Consider the following 27,682-nt stretch of genomic DNA (forward strand, 5'->3'; position numbering starts at 1 on the left):
AGCCTCCCTGATGGTGGGGGCAGTCACTGTTAGGGAGCCCAGAGGGTCCCCACTGTGCTGGTTGGCAGGAGAGGAGAGAGAAATGTGGCCATTTCCCTTCTCTGGTGGCCCCCCAGGGTCTGGTAGCCCTGAGACCTCCTTCTGCCATGGCCTTGCGTCTGCCTTGTACAGCAGGGTGGGCACAGCCACCTCGGGGCACCGTCACCCAGAGCCTTAGGATGCAGAGCCTGAAAGCTAGCCAGGTCCTGGGGAGAAAACGGTGGGAGAAGAGGCCATTGCTAGTTACTTACATCAGCTCATGAGTCTTGTGGCTGCGGGGAGCATCTTGTCAGCCTGGAAGAGCTGTGTCACCACCAGCCTCAGCCTCCCAAACCATGCAGAAGGCCTGAGAGTTTTTCTGCCTGATGTCTCCCTGCCTTTCTGACTGGCTCCCCCAAATTCAACTGCTGTTTTCCTCCCACAAAGCCTCACATCTTACGGTCTTCTGCTTTTGTGAAGTACTGGTAGATGGCATCTGGTTTATCTTAATGAATAAGAGAAACACATCAAATATGGACGTAGAATGGTTTTAGAGTCGGACGGTCCCACAGTCCAGTCTCTGGCAGTGGCAAGTTCCTGGGAAGGGCACCAGTAATGAGCAGAATAAGGAGAAGAACGTGGGAAGTATATAGCGATACAGCTTCAGAATAATCTCTCTCCTGCAGTGTCCCTGAATTGAGTCCCCCAGGGGAAACTGGTCTTCCAGGTGGCTGGTCTGGAAGTACGTACTGACCCATCAATCGGATCAAGGCTTATTCAGTCCTAGGTTGCAATCGACCCATTTTGCAATGTCAAGATTCAAAAAGTTTCTTGAAATTCCTGGGTGAGCTCTAACCTAATTGTAGCTGCCTCAAGGGCTGGGAGCCAAGCCAAGTCAGCTCAAGAATTCCTCTGATGTCCAGGAAAAGTCATTCACAATCTAGAAACATGGTGCTTTCTAGGTAACTTTAAATGCCAATAAAATGAAGGACAGCAACAGCCAGCCAAAAAACCTCAAGCAGATACCTGCCAAAGCGCAGTGCCATGATATGCTGCCTTTATAGCAATGCCTGTTCTCGCTATTCCATCCGTTTCTTCCCACTCCTACCACTCTGCCCCACTGACGACACTAACACAGCAGCGGTTTGCTGGCTTTGAACCTGAGGACTGACCAGATGATAGAGAAAAGATTTTTAAATGCTGGACCAGTTCCCCGATTTGATTCACAACATAACCACAGAATACATTTGTATTAACACAACTGAGGAAGTAGCATAGGAGTAAGTAGATTCCTATGGGCAGGGCAGGAATACTACAAACCAGTACTGTTACCGGAGCTGACATACCATCAGATCATAACTGGAGAGTGCAGGAAAAAATACTAACTTTTATCAATCTTCCACACTATTTTGTCAATGAAAATAGTTGTAACATAGAAAAAAAGAACCAACCCAAGGCTTTATATCCATGCTTGATATTAGACAAAAGGCCTGATTTGCTAGAAGACTTTCTTTGCCAACTTCCATGTAGAAATTGCTATGTCTTACCAGAAAACTAGATTTACCTATGCTGGATTAAAAAAATGGATAATATTGTAGAGAAAAAGTTGTTCAGCTCTTTGAGAATCTGTGGTGATAGCTGCCTGGCTGCTCTGTGTGCAGCAAGAAACCTTTGCTGTCACTTCATCCATGAGATGGTCTTCTTGGCTACAATCATCCAGGATACCTAAGCGCAGATGTAAAAATAGCTACGAAAAGATCCTTTAAAGGATGAGACTTGCCTAATACAGCAGCTGTTGAGACCCATTCCTTGTAGGGTCTTAACTGGCCAGAGTCTTCTAGTGCGCCCAGGAAAAATCTCTGGTTTACCTCTAACATAAGAAGTCACCTGAACCACATGCAAACTGCCAGATACCAAAGGAAAAGAAAACCCTATGAACTTTTTACCCAGCCACGCTGAAGGAAAGAGACCTGGTGCCAGCCAGGAAATGTGCACACTTCCTGAATGATTCATTTTTCCCACAGTCTGCTTGGATAAAGACTTTTCCACTTAAGACTCATGGCTCGCCCCATGTTTTTCAGGACAAGTTTGCAAGTTTGGGTGAAGTGCTTTAGAACTAGGAAGTAAGATGTTTTCATTCACCTTACTTTCTAACGTCTAAGAAAATACGGGATTGGTATTGAATTCTGCACTGGACACAGACTCCAATCCATGTTCCAGCATACGGAATGGTAATGTGGGCATCTGTAGTTTCCTCTGTGAAGCCACAGAACAAGTCCCACTGTCATTGGAACAGAAGCAGACTTCTCTATGATACCATGTTGGTGTTCACAGGAAAGCAAGGGGATCTCCTGGACCCAACCACATTTCAACAGAGAGCGTGTGCAACTGCTGTTAAAACACAGACTTTTCCCTGAGGTTTTCCTCACTCAATACCCTTGAATTTTAAAGTGCAGCTGTGTCTAGAACTTGAGTTCATGTTCAAGTAATGCACAGACATGTGGAAAACAGCCTGTACCCTGGATTCAAACTATGTATGTGGCTTGCATTGATGCGATGAAGCCTCCCTGATCCAGATGGGGATTCACGAGAGCGCTATCAGGAAAAGAGGCAAAGAACGAAGATGACATCAGTCATGGCAAAAAGGTCTGTCTGAGCAGCGCAGCGAGTAAGGCGGCAAAACGGAGGAAAAACGAATATTAGCATTTTGATTCACTAGCAGTTATCTCAGATTGGGTAATAAAAATCCTCAGATAAAGGCCTTCCCACCTAGCAATTGCTTCCACATAGAGATGTCTACTAAGTGTATACTCCTTAGGACTCAGAATCCGACCACTGAGAACTCAACGAGCCATGAGACAGATGAAGTGGGATGAGAAGTAGTAGTTTATATTTTCCAGTTTATGTAAAACTCTATACAAAATTAGATTACTCAAAAGATTATCCTTTGATACCCATTCATTGGCAAAATTAAAGGTAAACATTTGTCTGCCTTAAAGAGAAGTATTAAATCAAAAAAAGAAGGACTGCTGAAAAGCAAAAAGACAGCAAGGTTTCAGTACAGGTACTTGGATTCAGCCCTTGTCTCCTCTCAGCTACATAAAGTGCCAAAAAATGGTTAGAAAATATTTCATGAATCGCACTAATATGTCAGGTTTTTTTACACCTTACCCCAATAAAGTGGATGAAAATGATATCACAACCAAACGTACATGTTTTATGTGAAAAGTATAATTGTAAACACATGTTTAAATGTTAACACACATGTACTGAGATACAGTGCAGAAATTACATTTTAGACCAATGATTTTATTTTGCTGACTAAAACAAAAATGTTTTTTGTATTTCATGAAATATCTGTCTACAGAAAAAATGCTAGTTCTTGAGTTCTGAAGTATTTCACACTAAAGTCTGGCCTTCTAAACTTTAGCAAATTATTTTTAACAGTAAATGCCCCAACGTAGCTGCAAGTCACAGAAGAAAGTATTATGACAGCTTGTAGCATTAAGTTTTTAATTTTAAGCCCCACACAGTGACAAATGTGGAAAAGGCAACAAGAGAGGAGGCAGGGAGGGGAAAAATTTACACAAAATATGTTCAACACTCATGCTAAGAAGGCAAACAGACCTGTCCTGTTTAATGCATGGACAAATCACTGCTGCTGTTTCAGAGGCATACGCTTTACTTCTTCATTTTTCAGAGAACCAACAACATTTAAAAATACCACACTTCAGAGACTTGTGAAAACCGTGTATGTGTATTATTCAGTTAATCCTTTGCATTGACAAAACACCTACGTGTAAAGTGAATTACTGTGGTCCCTACAGTAGCACACTGTGGCTTACAACTTCATTGTAACACTAATTGCAAGTAAGGCTGATTTGTCTTAATGTTTACACCCTTCAAGTTTGTTGTCTAGTCAGCTTACCAAAAATGGTTCTTAAATGACGTTTCAGTAATACAATAATAGAATAACGATAAAGAACTGAAATTAATTAAAGTATAACAAAGTAGCATGCTTTGTCATCAATTTCAAGCTTTGTCATCAATTTCATGTATGTCAAATGATGGAAAGCCACTGAAATTGCTACTTAAAAGAATACACATTTAGTAAGTAGTAAGTATAAAACTTCATGGATTCTTTTGGTCTATTTACTAGAAAAGCATTCATCACAGACAGGATGAAAACTCAGAAGCCACAATAATACCACATTAGACTGGCTATTCAATTTTACAACATTGTTAACAGTTCCATGTCAAGTGTTATTTTTAAACCTTCACAGTCTTATTGATGACAGACACATGGATCGGTAAACAGTTTTTAAAAAAAAGTGAATTTATTTTTTACTTCATCATGTATGATTAATTTTCTAGAAACAGTCCGTCATGTATACTTTTTAATCATCCTTAAGGCAAACATTATTTCTCCGGTGTTAAGTACAGAGTAGTCGTTTGATTTCATATAAAAATAGCAAATTCTTGAAAGTATAACATCATAACAAAAATGCTAAAACAAACAAATTACACTTAGACAAAATGAGCTCTCTACCGGCATTTATGGTCACGTACTGTGGTCCGACATTGATGTTTCTAACATCATATCACTTTCATTCATTTCAATCTCAAATGTTTCTTCCAATGGGCGACTAGTATCTGTACTTTTCCTTTGATGTGATGTCTCTAATGTTACGATGCCACTTTCATCCAGGGTTTGTCTTTCTATGTCGAATTCTCTGAAATCCCAGGGAGGTGAAATGATGTTCTTTAATGTCTTCATTGTGTGTACATCGAAGTCATAACATCTTAATTTGTCTTTGATCTCTGTTCCTAGGAAAAAAGTCAAACCATTAGTTCATTCCAAGTGAACACTCTCATAAATGTATCTCAAAGAAACTATCATCCAGAAGCTACTCTGATTCTCTGCTTTCAGACTAACAGGGAGCTGTTGCTGCTTAATGACTAAAATTGAATAAGTTGTTCTGAAAAAATCCAGCAGCCTCCTTTGTGAAAAAAGCACAATATAAGAATTATAACTCAGATTCAAAAGTCTGTTATGAGAAGTAATTGCCAATTCCCTTCCCAACTCTCTAAGAGGCTTTTATTTGTTGTTTAACTTCACACTGCATGGTTTGCATTAATGCATATCACACAGCTGCATGGTTCTTCCAGATGTGTTAACCAACTACATATAGAGCCAGACAACATTGAGAAGAAACATCTGCTTCAACTGCATTAAAAAAATCTGCAGGAAAAGCAATAGGGCACAGATGGCTTTTACTGGCTTCAGCCCCATTAACGTGCTTGACAGGACATCAACTGTGTTCATTGCAGATAAATCACTAAGTTCAATGAAGCAGAAATATGTCACTATAAAGCTTTTTTTGGGGGGTAAGGGGACAGAAAGCTTTCATGGAATATTTCAAACTATGACAATATAATGTATTATCATTATGAAGCACTTTATTTTTTTTAACCATATGTAAAGCACTATTTTTGGAGGCAGAGGAATTTATCCTGTCTCCAAAGAGCAGAGTTTTGACATGGTGAAAATGACTTGCCCAGATTTCTCTACAGCAGCATTAGCTGAAATAAAGTCCTAGAATCTTCTAATTCTGTATTTCTAGTTTATTTTTTCCCCAATTCCCTTTGGTTTCTAAGCTGTCAAAAACCATTTTTTTTTCTATAGAAGAAACCATCACCACCTCCAAGAGTTTCCTTTCTTTATACTGGTAAGAATTTACTGTCATGATGCTTACAAAAACCAGAGGTCATCTGCAATTGCTGATAAATTCTGACTCATTTAGCCATTAAAAAAAAAAAAAGCCACAGCAAAAAACCAAACAAAAACATACTCTACTTTATAAGTTAACAAGGTAATGGTAGACAGTCTTTCTTGATACAGGAAAAAGACTCCTCTCAAAGGACTTGATGACTTTGAGAGTCATGTAAGTGCAAGACTTACCAATGTAAGCTTCAGAATCACCAATGTACATTTCTATGCAATGTCCAAGCATCGTGACTGAAAACGTGTCATCCCTCCTAAGACCAAGGGCCTATTAATAAAAAAAACAGTAAAAAGTATTCAGTAGCAAATAAAACCATTTACATCTTAAATCCACGACGGTTCCGAGTTTGTTGTTTTGTTGCTCGACAATGCTATCAGTGTCTTCACTGTAGAGCAAAACACTGCAATACTTAAATAATGTCATGGTATGAACTGGCTGAAGTAATAAGCAAGCAAAGCACAAAAACAAAACAAAAAAAGGATATGTACACAGACAGAGAATCATTCACAAATCATGAGCTATAACATAGTATTAAAATCATGATTATAAAACCTGGGAGGAAGTCAATTTTGTGTAGCTAAGCTACAATCTGTAACAAAATAGACTGAGGCATGCTTAAGGTAATTACAACAAAACGTATGTAGTACAAGCTTCTAGGTAAACAGAACTACAGCTAAATTCAAGCCAATCAACTTGAATACTGAAAATTCAACTGAGGAAAATTCACTGTTGCTCCATGAAAACGTGAAATCACTAAAACTGTCCTGTAATAATAATAATAATATACAAGCATCATTGTCCTGCAATAATAGAATCATAGAATGGTTAGAGTTGGAAGGGACCTTAAAGATCATCGAGTTCCACCCCCCCTGCCATGGGCAGGGACACCTCCCACTAGAGCAGGTTGCTCAAAGCCCCATCCAGCCTGGCCTTAAACACTTCCAGGGATGGGGCATCCACAACTTCCCTGGGCAACCTGTTCCAGTGTCTTACCAACCTCACAGTAAAGAATTTCTTTCTGGTATCTAATCTAAATTTCCCCTCTTCCAATTTAAAACCATTACCCCTTGTCCTGTCACTACATTTCCTGAAAAAGTGTCTCTCTCCGGCTCTCTAATTATATATTATAATATATCTCCAATAATAACCTCTCTCTAATTATATATTATATAATAATATATAAGTATCATATAATAAAGATAAATCTGAGACAACAGAAAATAGCATTATCTTTAAATGTTGCACTTTCTGTAAAATTTCTACTTCAAGGCATAGGTTGGAAGTATTTTAAATCATTTCAGCTGCATGAGAAGCCTATGTACATAAAATGTATATGAAAATTATAATATTCAACCAATTTATAAAAAGAAGGATCCAAGTACTAAGTCTCCCAAAGAGGCTGGTTTTACCTAATTAACAGAAAACTTAGGGTTTTTTTTAAAAAATATCCTTAAAATTATAAAATAAACACTAATTTGGAGGCTGGATAAAATTCTGGTTCTGTGTTCCAAAACCAAAACAGCAATAACAGAACCTGGGACCAGCACTTTGACGTAAGGTAGTTACATACCGTATGAAAATAGTCGATTGCGCTTTCGAAGTTGCCCATTAGACTATGTATGTAGCCAATGGCAGAGTAAGTAGAAGCATTTTGAGGAATTAATACTAGAGCCTGGCGATGGTATTCCAGTGCTTCCTCGTATTTCCTGTTAGGGTTAAAAACAGATGATCTATTAGCAAGCTTCAGGGTGAATGGTGGTTAAATACTATTGTATCGGTATTTTCCTTAGCTCAGTGGCACAGGATCCTGCAAGAACTTAAAAATTATTGCTTCATACTCGGAACATAATAGAATGCACAAAAGGCTCATGGATATTGACAATTTTCTTCCTCAACATAATTGAGAAATCACTGTTCCCCTTATGTAGCACAACAGCTGCCTAGAGCTAGGCCCCATTTGGAGATGCTCTTAGCAATTTGATACGGTAAATTGCTTTAGATGTTTAATGCTGCTCATTGTAACATTAGCTTGCTTTCTGTAGCTTTCATTTTCCTCCCCAGGGGAGAGAAGGAGCTGTACGAGACTAAATCACTCATTGTTCAAAGTGAGAAAAGCTCTCTGGGCACAAATTTCACAACCTATAAGTGCTTCATACACTAGTACTTTTGTCACTTCCATTTTGCTACCATCTCTATCAGAAAAGAACATTCACGCATATCCATAATTTCTTTCAAATACCAGCCACCCTTTCTTTGAAAATTATCCATTAATTAGACTGTCTGTTGCATCTGTTATTTTATAAAACAAGGATTAAATGTACATTATGGTATTACGCTGAGAAATTAAGTTGTCACATTTGACATAAAGATAGCAACTGTCTATTCATAAGAAATTTTAATGTCTGTAGTTACACTGAAATTACGCAAACAGCAACACATGAAGTTGTTGGAGGGCATTAAGGAACAACTGAGGCAGAAAAATCATGCAACTGTTTGCTTGCTGCAGGAAACTCTCCCATGATTTGAATTTTATTTTCACTTACAGTATTTACCAGTCCAATTAACTACCACTGTATTTTAATATGCTGCTTTCAAATTTCGACCACATAATGCTGGTGAGTAGACATATATCCAGTAGGTCTTTTCATAATACCAACAGCATGTGTTATGAACACAGTAAATTAATTACAGAACTTTTTAAGTTGTCAAAACATATGTACAGCTGCCTAAATTCTCAACTTGGTTTTCCTGAAAGATGGTTTACAAGTATGTAGTAATACATTAGGTTGGCTTTCTGAACTTGAACAAATAATGCAGTGCAAGTTGCCCTAAGTGTGATGTGAGCAGTTACTAACTTATTCTAGAAATTAAAAAAGACAAAAGGAATTATAACTGAAACAAGTATTTGAAAAAAAAAAAACCACCAACCCTGCAATTAGGCTCATGAATAGATTCCAGAAGCAGTGCCTTTTCTTTGATCTTGGCAGAAGGGGTAACTATTATACATCCGTATTTCATAATGAAAATGAAGACTAATTGGCAATTCAAGCACAAAGCAATTACTACTAAAGCCAAAGCAGAAGTACAACCTGTATCTACCATAATCACAATTCTCATTAGCAGCTTTGAAACAAAAATTACAGTATACACCAATTGGACAATTAAAACCATGACACTAAAAAAACAGATATGGTACTGATTAAACAAAAGAAAACACTAGTTAAAATCAGATAAAGGTAATTAATGAGAAAACATTTCTCCATGTTAAAATTGTTAAAGCTTGCATATGTACTTTGCACTTTCTTTTTCTCTTCCTAGAATGGAAATATGAAATGAAATATGAAATAGTTGTGTTCTCAAAAACCGTAAAGCAGTATTTTATTGCTGTGTTAATGTCACTGAATATTTCACTTCAAGGAAAAAACCAAACATAAGCACTGATCCAAGCAATTAATCGGCACAAAACCACCTTTATGTTAATTAAATCAGTGGACATATTCAAGTATGTCAGGACTGGGACAGCAGCCAGGTAAAATTCAGACCCATACAAGGATCTAAAAGCCTACGAACAACTTTCTACCTAATAAAAATCAATAGTTAAGGAAAGGCTTTCACATTAAGTACTTTAACTTGCATGTAGTAAACCCGTTATAAGGGGTGATTAATGTATTTATGTTCACAAGCTGATTTAGGGAATCTTGTCCTTATAAAGTGCTTCTGTACTGCTCTCATGTGGTACACAAATGAGAAGCAGGCCTAGAGAAAACATTTGTGTGGTATTCCAGATAAATATAACTCCAGTACTTTTCCGCTTACTTGAGCTTTCTGCAGACATGTCCTAAGTTGTTCAATAAAGGCTCCCACTTATCAACTGTTACCTGCAAAATAATGCAACAATTCAAGTAACTGTAGCTTCCCAGACTGTAACTGAATTTTGTCTACTTAAAAAAAACCAACAAAACATACAATGAACAAGGCAATTCATCCATGACTGAGAAAAACATCACAAGCATTTTCAGTTCTTTTCAAAACACACATTTAAGCTCAAAACATTTATTCAATAACTCATTTTTCTAATTTGTCCATTCCCCAAACCCAATTGATTTTTTTAAAGGGTCAGTGATAGTAAAACTTGGATGCAAACCAAACAATGCTTGTTTTCTACTTAAAAATCACATTCAGCCTCACAGCCTAGGAGCACTGAAGAGCCCCCAGATTAAATGTTTGTAAAATACTCATGAGCACTGAAGGTCTTTTTGCTGTCTTCTCCACAATACTTCATCTGCTCTAAATAAATTAGCTCATTTATGAGGCACATAGAAGACGTTCTAAGCAAACAAAATCCCAAAACCACTTTTTGCTGAAATTAAAAATCATTGGGACTTGACTGCATTATGTATTTGTGATGTATAACAACATAAGGCTATCTCTGTATCTCTAGCTATTTTTGGTGTTTCCCACTCTAATTCTACATTTCCATTTGAGTGTTTATAGATATGCTGATATTTAGTACTTCTCAATAAACATGAAAAATGCCACACATAAAAGAATTTAGCCATATGCATAAATTTAAGCCTGATCTACAAAGTTTGTAGCAATCGCATGAACAACAATACAGCTTTAATTACAACAGAACAACCCTATTTATATATTGATGAGTGTATAAATTAGTATCTACGCCGTGTGTTTCAGCAAAAGTGTGCCTTGTCCACATGAAGATTATAGTTTTTTCAGTGCTTTCCACTCTAGAAGCAATTTCATTATCTTGACAGGAGACGCTGCGTTAACAATTATAGCAGCATGAAGTGGTGTCATCATTAACTAAATTTAAGCTAAAAATCAAGAAAACCTATCATAAAATTCAAAAGAAGCCTGCCACAAGGTGATACTACTTGCATTAAGTCATCTTAAGTTACTCTACAACAATGTGTTTCTTTAGACAAGATGATGGCACACATATAAAATAAATAAACAACTCATTTTTGTGTTCCAGCATCTGAGGAATCAGGGTTGTAATGGCTGACTTTTGATTCATAAAAGCTCTGGCACTACAGGCACATTTCCTAACAAACTTTTTGCCAGGGATTATTGTGATTACTTTCAGGAAGTTAATTAAGCACCCCTGGGCCCATTCCTACACAGTGGCTCTATCTGGTAGAAAGAAAACAAATCCAAGCCTACAGGATTATGTCCAAACAAAAAAACAAGTCATTCAAGAAATGGTTAACACTTAAGGTGGCAGAAACTACTTTCACATGTGTACCCAGTTCCATCCTCAAGCCAAGAACCATTGGTCTACTAAGACCCAAGGCTGAGAATGAGACCTGGATTCCACTCTCCAGTCAAGGATTATTTTCATTTCATACAGAAACATACTTTTTGCCTTTTCCTGTAGCCTCGAAGAAAATGTGTGATGATTCTCATCTAAAAACCCGACATACACAATTACAAATAGATGGCCCAAGTTTTGAAGTCAGATTTATATTGTATTGCTTCTACCTTAAAATAAGCATATTTTGTCAGAAGATATTAGAGAATTTCCTGGAGTTTTACAAATCTATGATCGTGTGTGTTAGGAAAAATACCTCATTTCCAATAGCTTTGATTTTTTCCAGTGCATCAAGAAACCACTTTTCTGCAGTTTTCCAGCTAAGAATTGGCAGGGTGAGGGGAAAGAAAAGTAAATTAGTTTCATTAGTTTTCATTAGCAGTATGAGAAAACCAGGTTTTTTGACATTATAAAATAATGATGTCATTATAAAATATGAGTGAAATTAGCTGTAAAACCCAGTAATTTACATTTGGCTATATTTTGCATGTGCTCCTAAGAGCTAACAAGACTAAGTTTAAAAAATCAGAAGCAAACAAAGAACATTCACTGAACAGTTCTTATATCTGTTAGGATTTCTCAGAATATATCTGGAACCTCCTGAACTGACAATATAGCATGTCTGCACTTGTGTTTGGAGACAGATGCTTTTTCAAGGCATGTAACTACCCAAGGGCAGGCACACACAACGTAACAATTGATCTCTGCATGTTCCTCAAGCATTAAATTCTTTCCTCATTCAATCTTAAGCAAGGAAGAACAACATAGAAAGCAAGGGTTTAGGGTAAACACCATCTAACTAGAACCAAAAGAAACTTTGTATTCTATAACTCAATATAAGCACTTTAGTAGATATATCGGTGCATTAAACTTCAGAATAATCCATGTTTAAGATCTTATTTAATCTCATTTTGCAAGCTTACTCTCCATTTTGAAATGCAACCACTCCAACTTCATGCATAACAAAAGGATCTTCAGGTGCGATGCTTAAAGCTTGGCTGAAAAACCTTTCAGCTAACTTTGAGTTGTTGGTCAAACCATATTCCAGTCCAATATAGAGCATCGGCAGATGACACCTGTAACAGAAAAAGTATCATGTAATTATCAGAAATGGCATCACAAACTATAAAGAAATGCCAAGTGTGTTTGCATATGTTTATGTACATCCAAGCAAAAAGCTGATTTAAATGGACTATTAACTTAAGGGGAAGTTTAAAAGACTTTATATCGTTGTTAGTTATTGACAAGAAATTGAACTCCAGTACGTAATTGTAACTTGCTCTGGAATTACACGTATTTTCTCAGTGCTTAAGTTGGTTCTGGGTTTGGTGTTTGTTTGTTTGTTTGTATTTTCCCTACTATCCTTCCTACATTTCACTTACAAATAGAATATAGAAGTAGTAATAATACAGGGATTACATTTACCAAGAACTACAACCAAATACAACAGTTTTATATACAATATGACATGATTAGTCCACTACTCATTTTACAACCTTCTCCACAGCAGCAAACAGCTGTTTAAGATATTACTATACAGCAGTTTATGACCTGGTATGACAAACATGATTCACAAATTTCAGAGAACTTTCTGGTAAAACAGTTTACCTAAATATAAACCTGACTTTTGAACTTTAAAAAAAAAAAAAAAAAAAAAAAATCAATCACAACAATAATCAAGTACAAATAATGCAGTCAAATGCAGATGATGGTATTACTTGGTATTTTCCTCCTTTGTTCTCTACTAGATAATTGTTGCAAACGTATTCCTACTGGTTAAAGGGATAAAGGTCAATATTCTACACTAATTATGGATTAATTTTAATTTTTCTGAATATGACATTTTTGACATACCCTTTCATGAGCTGTGCAGCTGTGAAGTATGCAGCCATTGCTTGGTCATGCTCACTCTCAACTGCAAATGAATGCCCGTATGCTATCCATGCAGGTCCATAGGTTCTCTCAAGTGTAGTAGCTTTGCTAAAAACAAGAGCAGGTCACAAACAAACACATCCAAAATTAAATTTCTTCTGCTTCAGATGGCTACTTACATAGCAATGCTATGCCACATAATTAGGTATCTATTAAGATACTCTTCTTTAATGACCAGTGGCAAACAAAGTTTAAAAGTTCAACAATTTCGCACTTTAAAGTAACACACATTTTCAAGAATTCACTGTATTATTTCTATTAATGTTCACGGACAGCAGGAATTATTTTATATTACTGAACATGACTAATGATATAATAGGTGAACTGGCCAAATTACAGAAAAAGTTAGTAGTGACTCATAATGTATTACAACATTGTAGCTATACATTTCAACATAAATATATTCCAGCAAACATAAGTTTCACAAGCAGGATACCAAAATACCAAATGAACTTTTAGATTGAACTGTGTGTTGAAATTTTCCCATATAATTGTACTAGCCTTAATGAAGACAAGGGTATTTATTTGCCTTCTCTTGAATTAAATTCAAATGTCTCACATCCATCTTGAGTTCTCCACACATGCTGACTTGTCAACAGCCACACATTAAAACACAGCATTGTTACTATTATAAAAGATGGATTATGTTCTACCACAAACGTTGTTTTCCTCATGGGTGCTGAGATGAGGTAAGCCCTTTTGAAAGATGGGAAGGATGCAGACAGCTCCTTCTGGAGCAGCCAGAATGGTATTTCCCTTCATGCTACTGGGCACTGCCCAGCTGTGCCTTCTAACCTGTTCAGCATGACCCAGCGTGACGTCCTGTGACTCCAAAACAATGATACAGGAGCTTGTGTTTTTATCCATGGTATCTCCAGATCCTTTTCTAAAAACTAGTGCCTAGCCCACAGTTGTCCCTAGCCTTGTAGCACCTTGTTACTACATCACTTCCACTAGACCTTTTTTACCAGACTCTTTACCAGAACTACCCGGAATGTGGATTTTTTTTTTTTTTCCCTTACACATCTATAGACCCTTCCAGGCTAGGGATGCTTGCAGATTTAATAAAGATGTTTTTTATTTCACCACTAAAACCACCTACGTCACTCACGACAGTTTCTGGAAGAATTTCACACTGGTACTTGCCAGGAATTTAAATAGCTTACTCATCATTAACAGGCATTTAAACAGTCTAAATTACTAGCCCATCTTTATGTATCTTGTCTATAAAGGTCCCAAAGAAAAATTAAGGCCTTACAGGTTGATTTAGGCTTTCTCAGTTTAGGCTTACAGCCCTACTTCACAGCAAGGTCCTGCTCCCCAGTGCTGATAAACAATACACGTACAGACGACCTACAGGAAAGAGCACTGGACTGACTGACCAACCTAAGAAGTCCAAGGTTGCTTGTGCACAGAAAGAGCTAAACCGCCAAATATCAGAATTTTCTGCCTAACCCTTCCCTTAAAGACATGAAGCCTGAACCTGGGAGAATGCCTGAGTGTCCTTAAGCTCAGAACCGAGGCTTGATTGCCTAGCTGTAGTTAGCTTGGCAGCATGAGCGAACGCAGGGACTACACCTGCTCATCACAGGAAGGTGACTGCCTGAAGACATTCCACATAAGTCTGTATGTAATTTTTAAAGTATCTACAAGGCTGAGGTCTAAATTGGTATACCAAAAAAAAGGTATCAACAAAAGGAATATTTTCGTAGTAACCAGTTTACCAAGACTTCTGTTTACTTTATGAGCTTACAAAAAACCATGAACATCAAATATTTATTTAGCGAGTGATCAACAGATTGACTAAGGAAAACCAGAAAAAAAGAAGTTTTACCTGAGATACCTTCTGGCATGTTCATTTTTGTGGCCAACCATGAGATAGTAGCATCCTACTGCAAACCATGACACCTACACATTAAAATCAAAACAGAACATTATTAGATATATCACACTGATTTTAGTGAAACATCCCCAGAGGTGATGCAAAACAGAGAAATAGGTTCTAATTAGAGAAGCTAGGAACATTTTCACTGAAATCACAGTCAGCTTTTCAAATTATTTGATATTGCAGACAAGCTAGAACTGCTAGCATGTACGTCTCTTAATTGGGTTTGTTCAGCCTTATGAAGAAAGTGCTAAGCGGAAAGCTTATTGCTGTCTTCAATTATCTAATGGTACGGAACACAGAACACAAGCCCAGACTCTTCTCCGAGGAGCAGCGACAGGACGGGAGGCAACGGGTACAAGTTGCAACATGGGAAATTCAGACCGAGTCAAAGGAAAACAGTTTTCACCGTGAAGGTGATCAAACATTGGAAAAGGTTGCCCAGAGAGGCATATACATTTATTACTGTAGCATTTGTTTTAAATTATTATTCAAAGTGAACACCTCACATTGAATACCTCACACTGAATATATTTTACAGGTACTTGGTTTTAAAAAAAGAACCTTGGTACAAGAAAATTACAATGCATAGAAAATAAGAGGAGCAAACCATTTGTATTAGCTCCATCCAGAAACAGATTTTGAATTCTGTTGCTCAAACTGACTATTACATTACAACTTTTATATGCTTTCACCTAGAAAAAAATACCTAGTAATGAAGGCTTAGAACAACTTACAGGATTATTTGGGTACAAGTCCACCAGTTTGTGAGAAAGGTAGAAAAGCTCTACATAGTGGGAAGAAACAAGAAAAGAAAATGTGCTAAAACATTAAGGTGTTTCAAGTCCTTTGGCCTTCTATACAAAATATCCAGAACATCTAATGTTATTACTGCACGAGTGATAAACTTGTGACAAGTGATATTTTCTGTTTAGTGGTAATCCTTCAAATTGCCTCAAAATAGTTTTGATTTTGCAATTAACTAAAAAAAAAAAAAAACAAAAACAAAAACCTCCAAACCCAAACAACCCATAAGTCTTCACAGCACATAAATAAGCAGCTATACATCCCACCTCTTAAAGAATTCTGTAACAACTTAGGTCATTAACATACAGTAAAATAAACGCCTGTAGTATTACACTTGAATGTATCTTGTCAAGGTAAAACACTATTGAAGTTCCTACACCTGAAAGGTAAAACATACTGGCTAGATCAATTTCCTGTGCATTAATATGTTGAAAATAGGAGAAAAGCAAATAGAATTATTCCAAATAATACAATAATTTAAGTGATTACTTTTCTAATAATAATTCTAGTTATTAGAATAACTTCCTACGGATTTTCTAACTACAGCAGAAGTAATCAGATACAGGATAACAATTCTATTGCCTATGCAATTTCAAAAGAAATAGCATTACAGTACATAAAATTCCTATTTCTTCAGAGTACAGTGCTCCTAAATTGATGAGTTTGTCCTGGAGTACTTTGCACCAATTCTTGGCTTCAGAAAAATCAAATAGGAAAACTGGCTTACAAAATACCAACTTATTTACAAAATGCTTCTCAAGACAGAAGTAGTAGACTCAGATGTAGTTAACTGTAAAGCAATTGAAAAGGACATTTACTAAACACTGAGAAGTACTAATACACCTAATGACCTATTTGCGTACATACAATGCATCATTCTTCAAGAGACTGCAAATCATATGAGCTCCTTATTCTATTTTCCAATTGGTTTTAAAGACATTCAAGCTCCTCACTTGCTTTGGATGTTTATATGCAGTCTGAAATGAGAAAAAGCCATACCAGCTGCAAGTAAGCTATTCTTGTAATTCCAACTAAGGTGCTGCATGATTATTAACTTGTTTGAACTAAAAAGAGGCCTTCACAACAGGAAAGGCAAGGAGAGTCCAGATTTTTTTCTATTATGGAAAAAGCATGTCCACCTGAACATACACACTGCTGAAGAGTTCCTTCTCGATTAAATTTGAGCAGAAAAAGTACACCTAGATACTCTAGGAAGATCACCTCAAACCAGAAATCAAACAGAAATGAAGCAGTGTAGCTCACCAACTGTCTGGCTACATTGCCTAGTGGTTAAAAGACAGTGCCACTCACGAACATGAATGCATAAAGACTCTTTGCACAGCTACTTCCCCTGCCCCGCTGCCAGCTCTCATACTCCCTTCTTTGCCAATTAACACTGTTTTCTTGAAACTGCGGGTAGGAGGAAAAATACATGTAATTTTAAAAACGGTATATTAGGGCGTTAATTTGCATCCTTAATTCTTTTTTTAAATTGAAGCTTTACAATCTTCTTTTGATTCGTATTAAATATCGTGTTTCTTACCATTTGCTTTATTAAGCTCCACAAGCGTCCCTATATGCACAGGTAAACAGTTTGCATGGAAAGGATCTTTTTCCATCACTCTAAAAATAAATAAATAAAAAAAAATCTGCAACACACATTTCAAAAATTTTAATGTGTTATAAGTGAGCTGCTTTTATAGTGTGTAATGTTCCAGTTAATTACCACTTTAGGCACTGGAAAACTATTTGTGACTAGAAGGTAACTATTATCAGCATAATAAAGTCTATCTTAAGACCAGAAAAACAACTATTAATTTACATTAACAGAAAATTCTTGCAAGCTGAATATACAACTAGAAAGAGAGAATATAATGCACACTTCTTTGCAAGTCCCTTCAGATTTAACCAGGAAACAGCAAGCAACATTTCTGTTCATCTTTTCTATATGTTTGACAGCAACTTTCAAGCAATAGCTCTCAGTTTAACACTAAGTATGCCTTAGGAAACATTTAGTTGAGTTTAAAATTTTAATTTCCTGTGGTGTTTAGAAATGGAAGATAGGTCTCACAGACAACAAACTGCATGCAGGACATGGCTTCTAGGCATGTGCCCTTTTTCTAAGCATTGGCATTTGGTAAACTAACCAGAGGGGAAAAAAAAAAAAAAAAAAGATGTCTTCAAATCTATTCACAGAATCTCTTAAATCAGAAGTATAATATTTTGAATCCATTCTCAGAGAAGTACACCTTGAAATAGTTAAAAGTTTAGTTGACATTTTTAAATAGTTCAAAGTATTTCCAATTAAAAGTATAAAAGAACATATAAACAAGTATATTACATGCTCTCTTGAAGAGAGTCTAAAACTTTGAAGTTATATGGACTTCTCAGACCCTCATATCCAAGTTCTAGCATCTGTGATAGTCTTCTCCTTAGCAGACGTTTACTCCTACCACTTTCTTCTAGACAAGGTGTGGCAATTTAGTTTCTTGAAACAAAGATGCGATAATGTAATTTTATTGACTTAATTGGAGTAATTTATTTCAACAGACTCATGATTTTACTCAGACGTTGAAATTCACCCTGTCAGCATTCTCTACAGCCTTCCCAAAAATCTTGCCTGTACTCGGTTCCATGGGATATTCTACACAGTGATGGCTTGCTTCAGCTAAGAGAAAGCTGTACAAAAACCAAAACAAAACCCCTTCTATTTTATACTACTAATATTCTGAGACTATGCAGCACATACACAAAAATACAGTTTCTTAAAAAGGTAGTTGTCACGCCAGCAGAAAAAAATAGCTCCACAACCACGTGTTCACATCTACAGTAGTTGAGAAGCGATCCATGTTGTTGTTCTGACTGATCTGACAACCAAGCAGCAGCGTATCCCTGACCTAAGTAACAACTGAAACACGATACTTGGCACATCAAAATTAACATAACTATTAATCGGCCAGAGAAATTATACTTCCTAACTAACCAACTGATCCAAACCTGTTTGTTCCAAAGGCCAAACAATAAGTAGGTACCCAAGACACAAAACTGAAGGCACCAGAGTAAGGAAGAGGCTGGATGAAGGGTAGTGCTGCACAGTGCTGATTAACTGGAGTTTTGCTTTGGATACTTCTCCTACATACCATAGAAATAATGTGTCTTGCTAGACTCAAACTACACATTTTAAATACATAACAATTTGATACGAAGTTTCAGGTATGTCAATGCATTGAACAACGATATTCACTGTAAGTCCAGCCATAACTATTATACTACACCATATGTGAAAAACCCCTTAAAGGTGCTTTGTCTACTTACACAGAAGTGAGCTTGTAACACATTTTGAAATCACAGTTATAATAATGCCTTTCAGCTAAGGATACTACCACATCCAGGTTTTCCTGAAGACCATCTACTGATTCAGGAATCAGTGTTTCACTGGGTTTATTGTACTGGAAGAGAAAAGAAACAACATCTGAATCCAATCTAACATCAAATGGTAATTATATATAATACAGTATTATATGGATATTAATAGTTTTCATTCTAGAAGAATAGTTAAGCAGCATTAAGCTTCTTAAAATTCTTAGTTTTACACTGAAAGTCCATACAACACATATTTGGTAAAATGGTTCTTTATAATGTACTTAAAAGCTCATTCAGTACGTGAAATATGCTTGCCAGTGTCAATATCTTCAGTGTAGGCTGTAAAAATGAGTACTGAGCACTAGATAGTTGGCTTTCAGTGCTCTCATGTTATCTCAGGAAAAAATAGTCTGGAGTAATGTTGTTATACCCTAGTATTTTCAGGTAACTGACATTTTACCTACATTATTAATGTTCTTTTTCCCCACCTAGAAGTTTCTCAAGAAATAAAGTTTTAAAATAATAATAAAAAAACCTGAATTTCAAGTTGTCACCATACCAGAAAATAAGCTTACACAAAACTATTATACTACCCCATTAAGTGCTGTCTACTGCATCATCAATTTCAAAATAACCAAAACTACAAAGGCCTTATTTAGTCCAATGTACAGAATAAATGGAATCCAAGAAAATTTACACCTTAAGTCAAGATTTTCAATCAATTCTCCAGCTTTTTAGTAAGTTTGCAGGTTTACCTTTTTCAATTTATTCTCAAATAAAAAGTGAAGCAATTCTTGTTCTTCTTCTGTACATTGTCTACTAAGAGGTAGAGATTCAAGAAGTTCTTTTTCTATTTGAATTAAAAAAAAAAATTGAAGTGGTCATATTACAGAAGAAATAGCAAGATCCAACATTGTAAGAACTTAAAGTTGCAAATAATTTTATGATGCTCATCCGAATATTACAAGGAAGAAAACAGTACATACACACTAAAAACAGATACTACTACCAATTACAGAAATTAATGATTGAATTAGTAATTTTTCCTTCTACTCTTTTAAATAAAATATAATAAAGATGACATAACACACCACTATTTTTTATTTACTCTACATGTCCAATTTTATTCTGAGCATTTTATTGCTCAGAATGCTGTATTAAGTGACGTCTATTATAACTAAGCAAGTACTAGTAGGGTTTTGTGGATTCAAAGCCTGTGAAGTTGAGAACACAGGAAAAACATTGTTTAGGCCGGGCAAAGAGCGTGGGAGCTGCCAGAGCTAACAGACATGACAGCTGAGTTTGTTTCTTTTAATTCTTAGCACTGCAGGAAAAATAAAGTTCAAATGTAAATCTGAGCAGATTATAATTTTCACTCATTTAATACATTTTCTATTCTTAAAATTTTAAAAGTCTGTTACTTGTAGTATTACTTTAGTTTTTATCCAGGAAAAAGGCGTATTGAGAAAGCAGCTAAATTTTACTTGTATTTGAGAAATACTGCTATCCAGACCTTCTTGTGCCGTCAGCATATGGTGTGATGTTAAAAGATCAAATGCTTCAAAGCAGTAAACATCAAGCTTCAGGGCCTCTTTGTAGCTGTATGTTGCTAGGGTTCTATTATCCAAAGCATCATAGATCTTCCCTCGCAAAAGGCATATAGAGCTCTTGATCTGGTGGAAAAGCAGGGCTGGAGGTCAAAGACTGAATCAATGTTTGCAATTTGGTTTTGAGCACAAATCAAATGGGCTCCCTGAAAAGTAAAAAGCATTTCATATATGATGGAACCTGGGTTTCTAGTGCTATCTTTAAATAAATATTGTCTCTACTCTCTTAAAAAATAAAATGAATGCTCTGTCAGGTTATCTACTGCCAAACAAATACACGCTTGAATTAAGTAGAGGCAGGATAGAGTTCATCTTTTCTACTTCCGGCATCCAGCTCTTTGATACTGAGTTGTAAGCTATTTATACTAAATTCCATTCATATTCAATATAGGGAAATCTTCACTTCAAAAGGCAATTCACGTCTTTGTTGACTATTAAACCACATATTTCAGGCAAGATAAGAATGACTGCAGTGAAGATGAAAAAGGCCAAATCAATGGATGCAACTACTTTGAGCAGAAAAATATGTCCTTTTCAACTCAAAACATAGATGTTTCAGAAATAGTAGTGAAAGATCATTACTATCATAGTTAAAGTTGTGCTAAGACGTCTAATAATTAACATGCTCTTTCAAAACTCTCTAGATGGGTGTTCGATTCAGTCAGAAGACCAGAGAAGTCTCAGCAAGTTACTTGCAGCAAGCGTACACGTTACGTATCTATGCCATCAGACTAACCAGACAGACCAACTCTCTCGGGAGTCCACACGCTAGAAACGGTATAGCTGCATTAATAACTAATAAATGTCAGGGGGCTGCTAAAGTGGTGACACTGTTACCAGCTCACAGGCCAGTCCCTCTTACTCCGGAACTAGTTAACTGTGCAAACTAATGAAATAAGTTTGAAAGGGCTACATTCCTAGAGAGGAATTTGATTACAATGTCTCTTAGCAATACCCACTTCAGTAGTCTTCTCCTTTGGCAAACCAAAGCCAGCCTCACATTCGTGAACTACATTATCACAAGCATTTGTGAAGGTAAGGACAGATGGAAGTTGAGTTTTTTGGCTGGATTATTTTTCAGTCAAAATAATTTCCCAATTTAGTTCAATAATCAGCCACTCAAAACACTTGGGCCAGAGTACGATCAAACAGGAAGGAAGAATGAACGCCCAAAGCTGAGGACTTCTTCCTTTGCCAGCAGTGGTAGCTTAAATACTCCCATTAAGGTGCACAGCAGTAACTCAGTCTGACCCACTTCTCCCTTAAGCCCATTAATACCAGCATTTGAAATAAATTCACATTGATGATTTAACCCATTTTGCTACTTCAGTCTTACAGGAAAAATACCATCTGCCAATCATCTTCACTGTAGCTTCAGCTCATAAACTTCAATTGATAACTCCGAAAGTAAAGACTCTTCACAGACTCTTCAGCCTACACGTGGTACCGATCCCTTTTAATTGTGTGCCTATAGAGAATTTTTTCCACTGAGCTTCAAGAACTTCACCTTCACGTCACATAATTTTCAAACATAATCAAAAAACATCACACTGAGAACAACACTTGAGTGATTAAGGAAATCTCATTAAAAATATCTGGAGGAGAAGAAAAGTTGCTTTGTTATCTAAGAATCTGCAGCCCATTTGAAAGAAGTGTTAGCTTACATTGTCAAGGGTGAAATTGCAGCATAGAACTAAAAGTATCTAAAAACCAATGTTAGATCATGAACTTCCTGCAAGGTGCCTGCAAATAATTTACGGGAAGCTGCTGAAAAGTACTCTTCATTTTAGCAAGCCAAGTTATTTTCATATAGGCAAGCTCACTTCTGACTGAAAGGAGAACATTTTTGAAAATTATGTTATATCCAAAAAAAGCATTTTTGAAAATTGTTATCTAAAAAAAAAAAAAGCTTAAACACAGAGTTTCAGATTCATACAGCTGTAAAATTACTTTCTGACTTCATACATTTTTTCCTAAGTTATAAAAAAATTGTTTAAAAAAACGTCACTTACAGAGGATTGTGACATCTCCCAGTCCGTGGTCGAGTCTTTCAATCCACTTTCATCCTTCAAGTACTTTTCAAAAAGTCTTTTGTTGATTGGCTCTTCCATATCAAGAATATCCAGGGCCTGTTGATGTTCTTTTGCAGCATACTAGCCAAACATGTGCATGTAAAAAACAAGGTTGGGATTTGAAACATCTGTACATAAAGCACCAATAAACACACTGTCATATTTCAAAGGCATAAATTGTAATAACCAGAGCTTATCAGCGGTTTTCTCATGCATACATATTCTTATTTGGCCATGCGTCATTTTAGAATTGCAGCCAACTATTTTACTAGTCATCTATAATGTGGAAAAAAAACCAAAATTAACACCTACAAAAAAAATCTATTATTCATATCAGCTCAGAAGCAGATACGCTTCTAAAAATACTTAATAAAAGTTTTAATAAAATACAACGATCTTATTCTATAAGCAGCACATTATTGTATTTCAAATTTCTATACTTAACCTACCAAATCAGTTGTCCTTTGAAAGCACTGCATTTTATTATTTATGTATCGCATTTTATACTTCTTTAAAGATGCAAATATGAGGACATAACATGACACAAAAATTATTCACATTTTTTCCCCACAAAATATTAAAGGAGTAGTTTCTTTCCTGGAAAAAAGGTCAGTGGGACTTCTTCAGAATAGTACCACAACGGACACTCCAGTGACCATACTGAAAGTTAAAGAATTAAATCAACTGTCACAAAATTTAAACCTGTTGTTCCAATGAACAGAGAGATCTACATTGCCTATCAGACACCTAATCTTCACAAGATGTATCTTTTATATAGTTTGGTTTGTTTCCAGCAGAGGTTAAAACATGTACTTACATGACATCTGGCTGCAAGGTAACGACATGCTTCATATAACTGAAAGAGAAATTTCACACGTATTCGTTATAAAGAGAGAGCATGTTTACTTACACTGCTAGAATCCATTTCACTCTCTCATTTTTCAGTTGTATGACTTCTTCATCCTTTTCACCTCCAAAAACCTTTCCTGACCAAAATGACTAAGCCTGTAACACTTTACTATTAAACTCTCAAAGGACATTTGGTCCACTCTTGCCTTCATCACTCATTAGCAGAGTGGAAGGACAATTTAAACAACAACATCTGAAGTGACACTCCACCTTCTGTTGCAGTTACTCCACCTAACTGCTGCAGTTACATCCTTGGACCCCTTCTCTTTTCTGTGATCCTACCTGGGAACAGCAGTTTCAACCTGGCCTACAGAACACGGGGCTATACTTGGTTCAGATAACTACACGATGAAGGTTTTTTAATCACTTTTCCCATAAACCTTATCGTCTGATGGTGAAGAAGTCACTGTGGTTAGCAGCAGAAGTTTAAAAGTGTAGTAACAGTAGTAAGTCTTTGACTAGAATGACTTACCTTATCCAACTTACGCGATCGAAGGGCATGTGCTGCCCTATGATACTGAGCTGTTAGGTAAAGACACTGGGCCAACCAGTAGATATCTTGTGGTTCCTCTAAAATAAAAGAACAAATTACAAGCCATTAATTTATAATATACCTTTAAACACTTTTATACAGAATATTCACTTTTGCTTCACTAGGAAAGTATTTTTCCCCTACTCTAGCATCCTATTGAGTTACAAAGTTTAATTTTTTTTAACATGTATGTATAAACAACTTATAATATTTACCAGTGAAACATTAAAATGAAAAAATAATCAGATTTTAACTTTGAAGACAGAGCACATTGGACAGTGAATACAAAAAAATCTCATACTAGAGGTGTGCCATGAGAAGGAGACAACAGTGATACAGATCTTAAAAAAAAAAAAAAGTAGCAATTGTAGGTTACCCTGCCCTTGGACACAGGGCAGAAAAAAACAACTCAGCATTGCATGTCTCAAAAAAGATCGGTGGGAACCTAACAACAGCAAAAGTGAAAGCATTAGACTTTTGCAGCTTGAAGTTATGATTGCAGAAGCACAGCTTAGTACTCTCCTACTTTATTGGCAACAAAAGCTTTTGTGGCATCGAGTCCCTACAATCATTTTAAGAGGTGTAAATGGACCACTTTACACTTGGTCCATGCCTGTAGACAGACATAGACTACCAGCATCAACTCACTAGGTAAAGCTGCATTCTGCTTCTCACCCAGAGCACCACTGAATCCTGCAGGAAAGCACTGTCATCTCTTGTAGCTCTTTTTTTTTTAATGACTTTTTTTTTGTTTCTCTAGGATTGCAAACCTTAAAATCTGGCCAGACATTAATTTTAACTCAAAGTTCAAAAGGGAAGGAAGATTGGCCCTGCTCTACTTGGAAAAATTGCATGCCAAAGATCACAGAAAAGCACTCACACCAAACTCAAAACTTCAACATTTAGCCACACAGCTTAAAAAACCCAACGAAATCAAAACAGAATGTTATCAGAAAGAATTTAATAAAAAACAATGTAAAATTAACTACTTACCATGAGACAGTGAAGCTACTTTGTCTGCCCAAAACAGAGCACTTTGATACTGCTGCTGTAAAAGCATGATAGAAATAATTAGTATTTATTTGGGGTAACCTTTCCTGGATTATTTTCAAATATTATGTACATCATTCACATTTAACATCTTATGCATGTAGTCTATAATGAACATTGATTCACATTTGAGATCTTTATAAGTTCAAAAAACAGTTTAAAAAGACCAGTACTGTAACTTCTAAAGGGTATAAAAAGATAACTTGAGGCAGGGTCGTTCGTTTATTTTCAATAAAATGCAGATACCTTTGACCAAAAGGTATGCACTACCTAAGTATGGCAATAGGTCATTAGTTGATTTGCTATCACTGAAAAAGTAGCCAGAATCCCCCCACCCACTCCCCCAGCTAAAATAAATGCTACATTTTAGAAGAAAGATAATACTATGTTTAAAAAATGGACATATAAATTACTTCAGAAAACTTCAGCAGCACCATCTCTGATTAATAAATTTTCATTCCCCAGTGAAGATGCTTTAACCTCACACAAACCATAGTCCCTATGTGAATTTCCCCTTATGCTTCCATACACAGTTTCACTGTTAAGTCTCTAGCCCAGAAGTGGGTGAAATAGAGAAGACTGGTGGCAACTAGAGATGCAACCACAAGTTTGCAGGTATATCCCACTAACTCAGCTAAAGTTGCCATCAGATTTGGGGTGCTAGGCAAAACCTCATAGAACTGGTTGAGATTATTCTCTGAGAAGATCAGCAGGGGCTATTGCTGTTCCTTTTTATCCTTCTCCATGCTATGAGGCGTAGTATGCTCCCCAGGATCTGCCGGACATCTAACAAATAGCCTGCCGTTGCAAGGACTTGCCACACTAGAAAAGCCTTGATCACTTCTGCTCTTTCCCACAACATTACAGTTGTGGAGTTTGTTTACAATCTTAGTGACTGTTTTATGCTTTTGGAGTAGAGGTTTGGCAGACTTTTCCGAAACACACACTGATGGTATTCTAGTCCTCACAAAGCTCTACACTCCATGACCTAAGTGGTCTTTTCTATCCTGTGTTCCCCACAATCCCTCCTTGATGGGGATTAAGAATGCCCAACAAATTTGCCAAGAGAATAGTATGGTTTCAATCTGCGCTCCCAAGGCAAAAAAAAAACCACCACAAAACAATCCCAAAACAAAACCCCACATATGTAAAAGCTGTCTACAAGAACTGAGGTTTAAATAACTCTTTCAAGACCATAAAAGAAAGGCATAATCCAGGCCTACAGGGCACTATACAACTTCTGTTGAGCAGTTCTCCAGTACTATAAGCTGTCTATATTACACAAAGCAGCAGTCTCGTGTTTCTCCTGATGCCCCTTCCTCAGAACTGCACAGGTATCTATACAGCTGCGTGGCAAAGCAGCTTAGCGAACTTGGTTTCACTCATTTGAGCATAGCAAAACAAAACAATAAAATCCACGAAATTAACTTAGGTCCCCAACCAACCTTTGGGTCAGACTTGCTAGCCACACGCCCAAACGTTGGTGCTAATTGAAGGGACGGGTTTCTCTCACTAGTGATGCCACTACCAAATCTCTGAACTAGAAACAGAGCAGCACGGTTTCGTGCTGTGCTTAGTCTAATTTACGAATGCATTTCTCCTGTTGTTTTTTTTTTTGTGTGGTGGTGGTGGTGTTGTTGTTTGGTTGTTTGCCCTGCAGCAACATAATTGCCGGATCCATCAACAAAGGCGAACGAGCCTGTCCTTCCGAATGGCAGCCTGCAGCGTGGCGGCTCAGCGCCTATAACCACCGGGTAACCGTGGCCCCACCGGCACCGCCGGCGAGGGAGGGACCCTGCAAACACGCCTTCCCTGCCGCTCCCACAGCGGGATTCCCTCCTCCTCCAGGCGAGGAAGAAGCCACGGCCTCCCTCCGCCACCTCCATGTCACGCTACGAGGAGGTCACAGGCCGCCGGCTCCCCGCGGGGACGGCAGCGGCGCCGCTCCCGGCCCGCTCCACTCCTCGCCCACCCCCGCGCCCTCCTTTTCCCGGGAGAAACGGGGAATTATTTCAAAATTAACCTCCTTCTCCTCGGCCACAGAGGCTGGCGCCTACCTTCCGAGCCTTCCTTCTCCCCGGGAGCCGGGCCGTCAGGGGCTTTTCCCCGAGCGGGAAAACCCAACCCAACCCAACCGCCCCTTCCCCAGCAACTCCCCCTTCCCGCAGCGATGGCCGCTCCCCCGGCGCCTCACCTGGTCGATGTACTGCCGCACCCGCTTCCTCAGCCGCTCCAGGTTCATCCTCCCGCCCGGGGTGGTAGGTGAAGTGAGACGGAGGGGAGGCGGCCCAGGCGCCGAGCCCGCCGCGCCGGGAGCGATGGCCTCTCCGCCGCCCGCCCGGCCAGGCGCCCTGCCCGGCGGTGCCGCGCTCAAACCCGCCCCGCTTCCTTC

General features: G+C 37.5%; 1 protein-coding gene across 2 annotated transcripts; it reads right to left on the bottom strand.

Annotated features, from left to right (window-relative positions):
* Positions 1 to 2,887: 2,887 nt before the first annotated feature.
* Positions 2,888 to 27,682, bottom strand: CDC16 (cell division cycle 16). Of its 2 annotated transcripts, XM_074168944.1 has the most exons (18): positions 27,485 to 27,682; positions 25,234 to 25,288; positions 24,181 to 24,278; positions 23,617 to 23,655; positions 22,740 to 22,880; positions 20,634 to 20,793; positions 19,876 to 19,970; positions 19,073 to 19,206; positions 17,301 to 17,380; positions 15,688 to 15,737; positions 14,900 to 14,973; positions 12,988 to 13,113; positions 12,057 to 12,209; positions 11,390 to 11,453; positions 9,621 to 9,682; positions 7,375 to 7,510; positions 5,981 to 6,071; positions 2,888 to 4,845 (listed from the first exon to the last, which is right to left on the bottom strand). In XM_074168944.1, exons 1-18 carry the CDS (start codon positions 27,530 to 27,532, stop codon positions 4,580 to 4,582), a joined length of 1,872 nt encoding a protein of 623 aa, XP_074025045.1. In that variant the 5' UTR covers positions 27,533 to 27,682; the 3' UTR covers positions 2,888 to 4,579. The 2 variants fall into 2 exon arrangements, with proteins under 2 accessions (XP_074025045.1, XP_074025053.1); XM_074168952.1 differs by lacking the exon at positions 12,057 to 12,209 and having other exon boundaries at positions 27,485 to 27,676.

Source organism: Numenius arquata, chromosome 1 (assembly GCF_964106895.1).
Source record: "Numenius arquata chromosome 1, bNumArq3.hap1.1, whole genome shotgun sequence".
NCBI lineage: Eukaryota > Metazoa > Chordata > Aves > Charadriiformes > Scolopacidae > Numenius > Numenius arquata.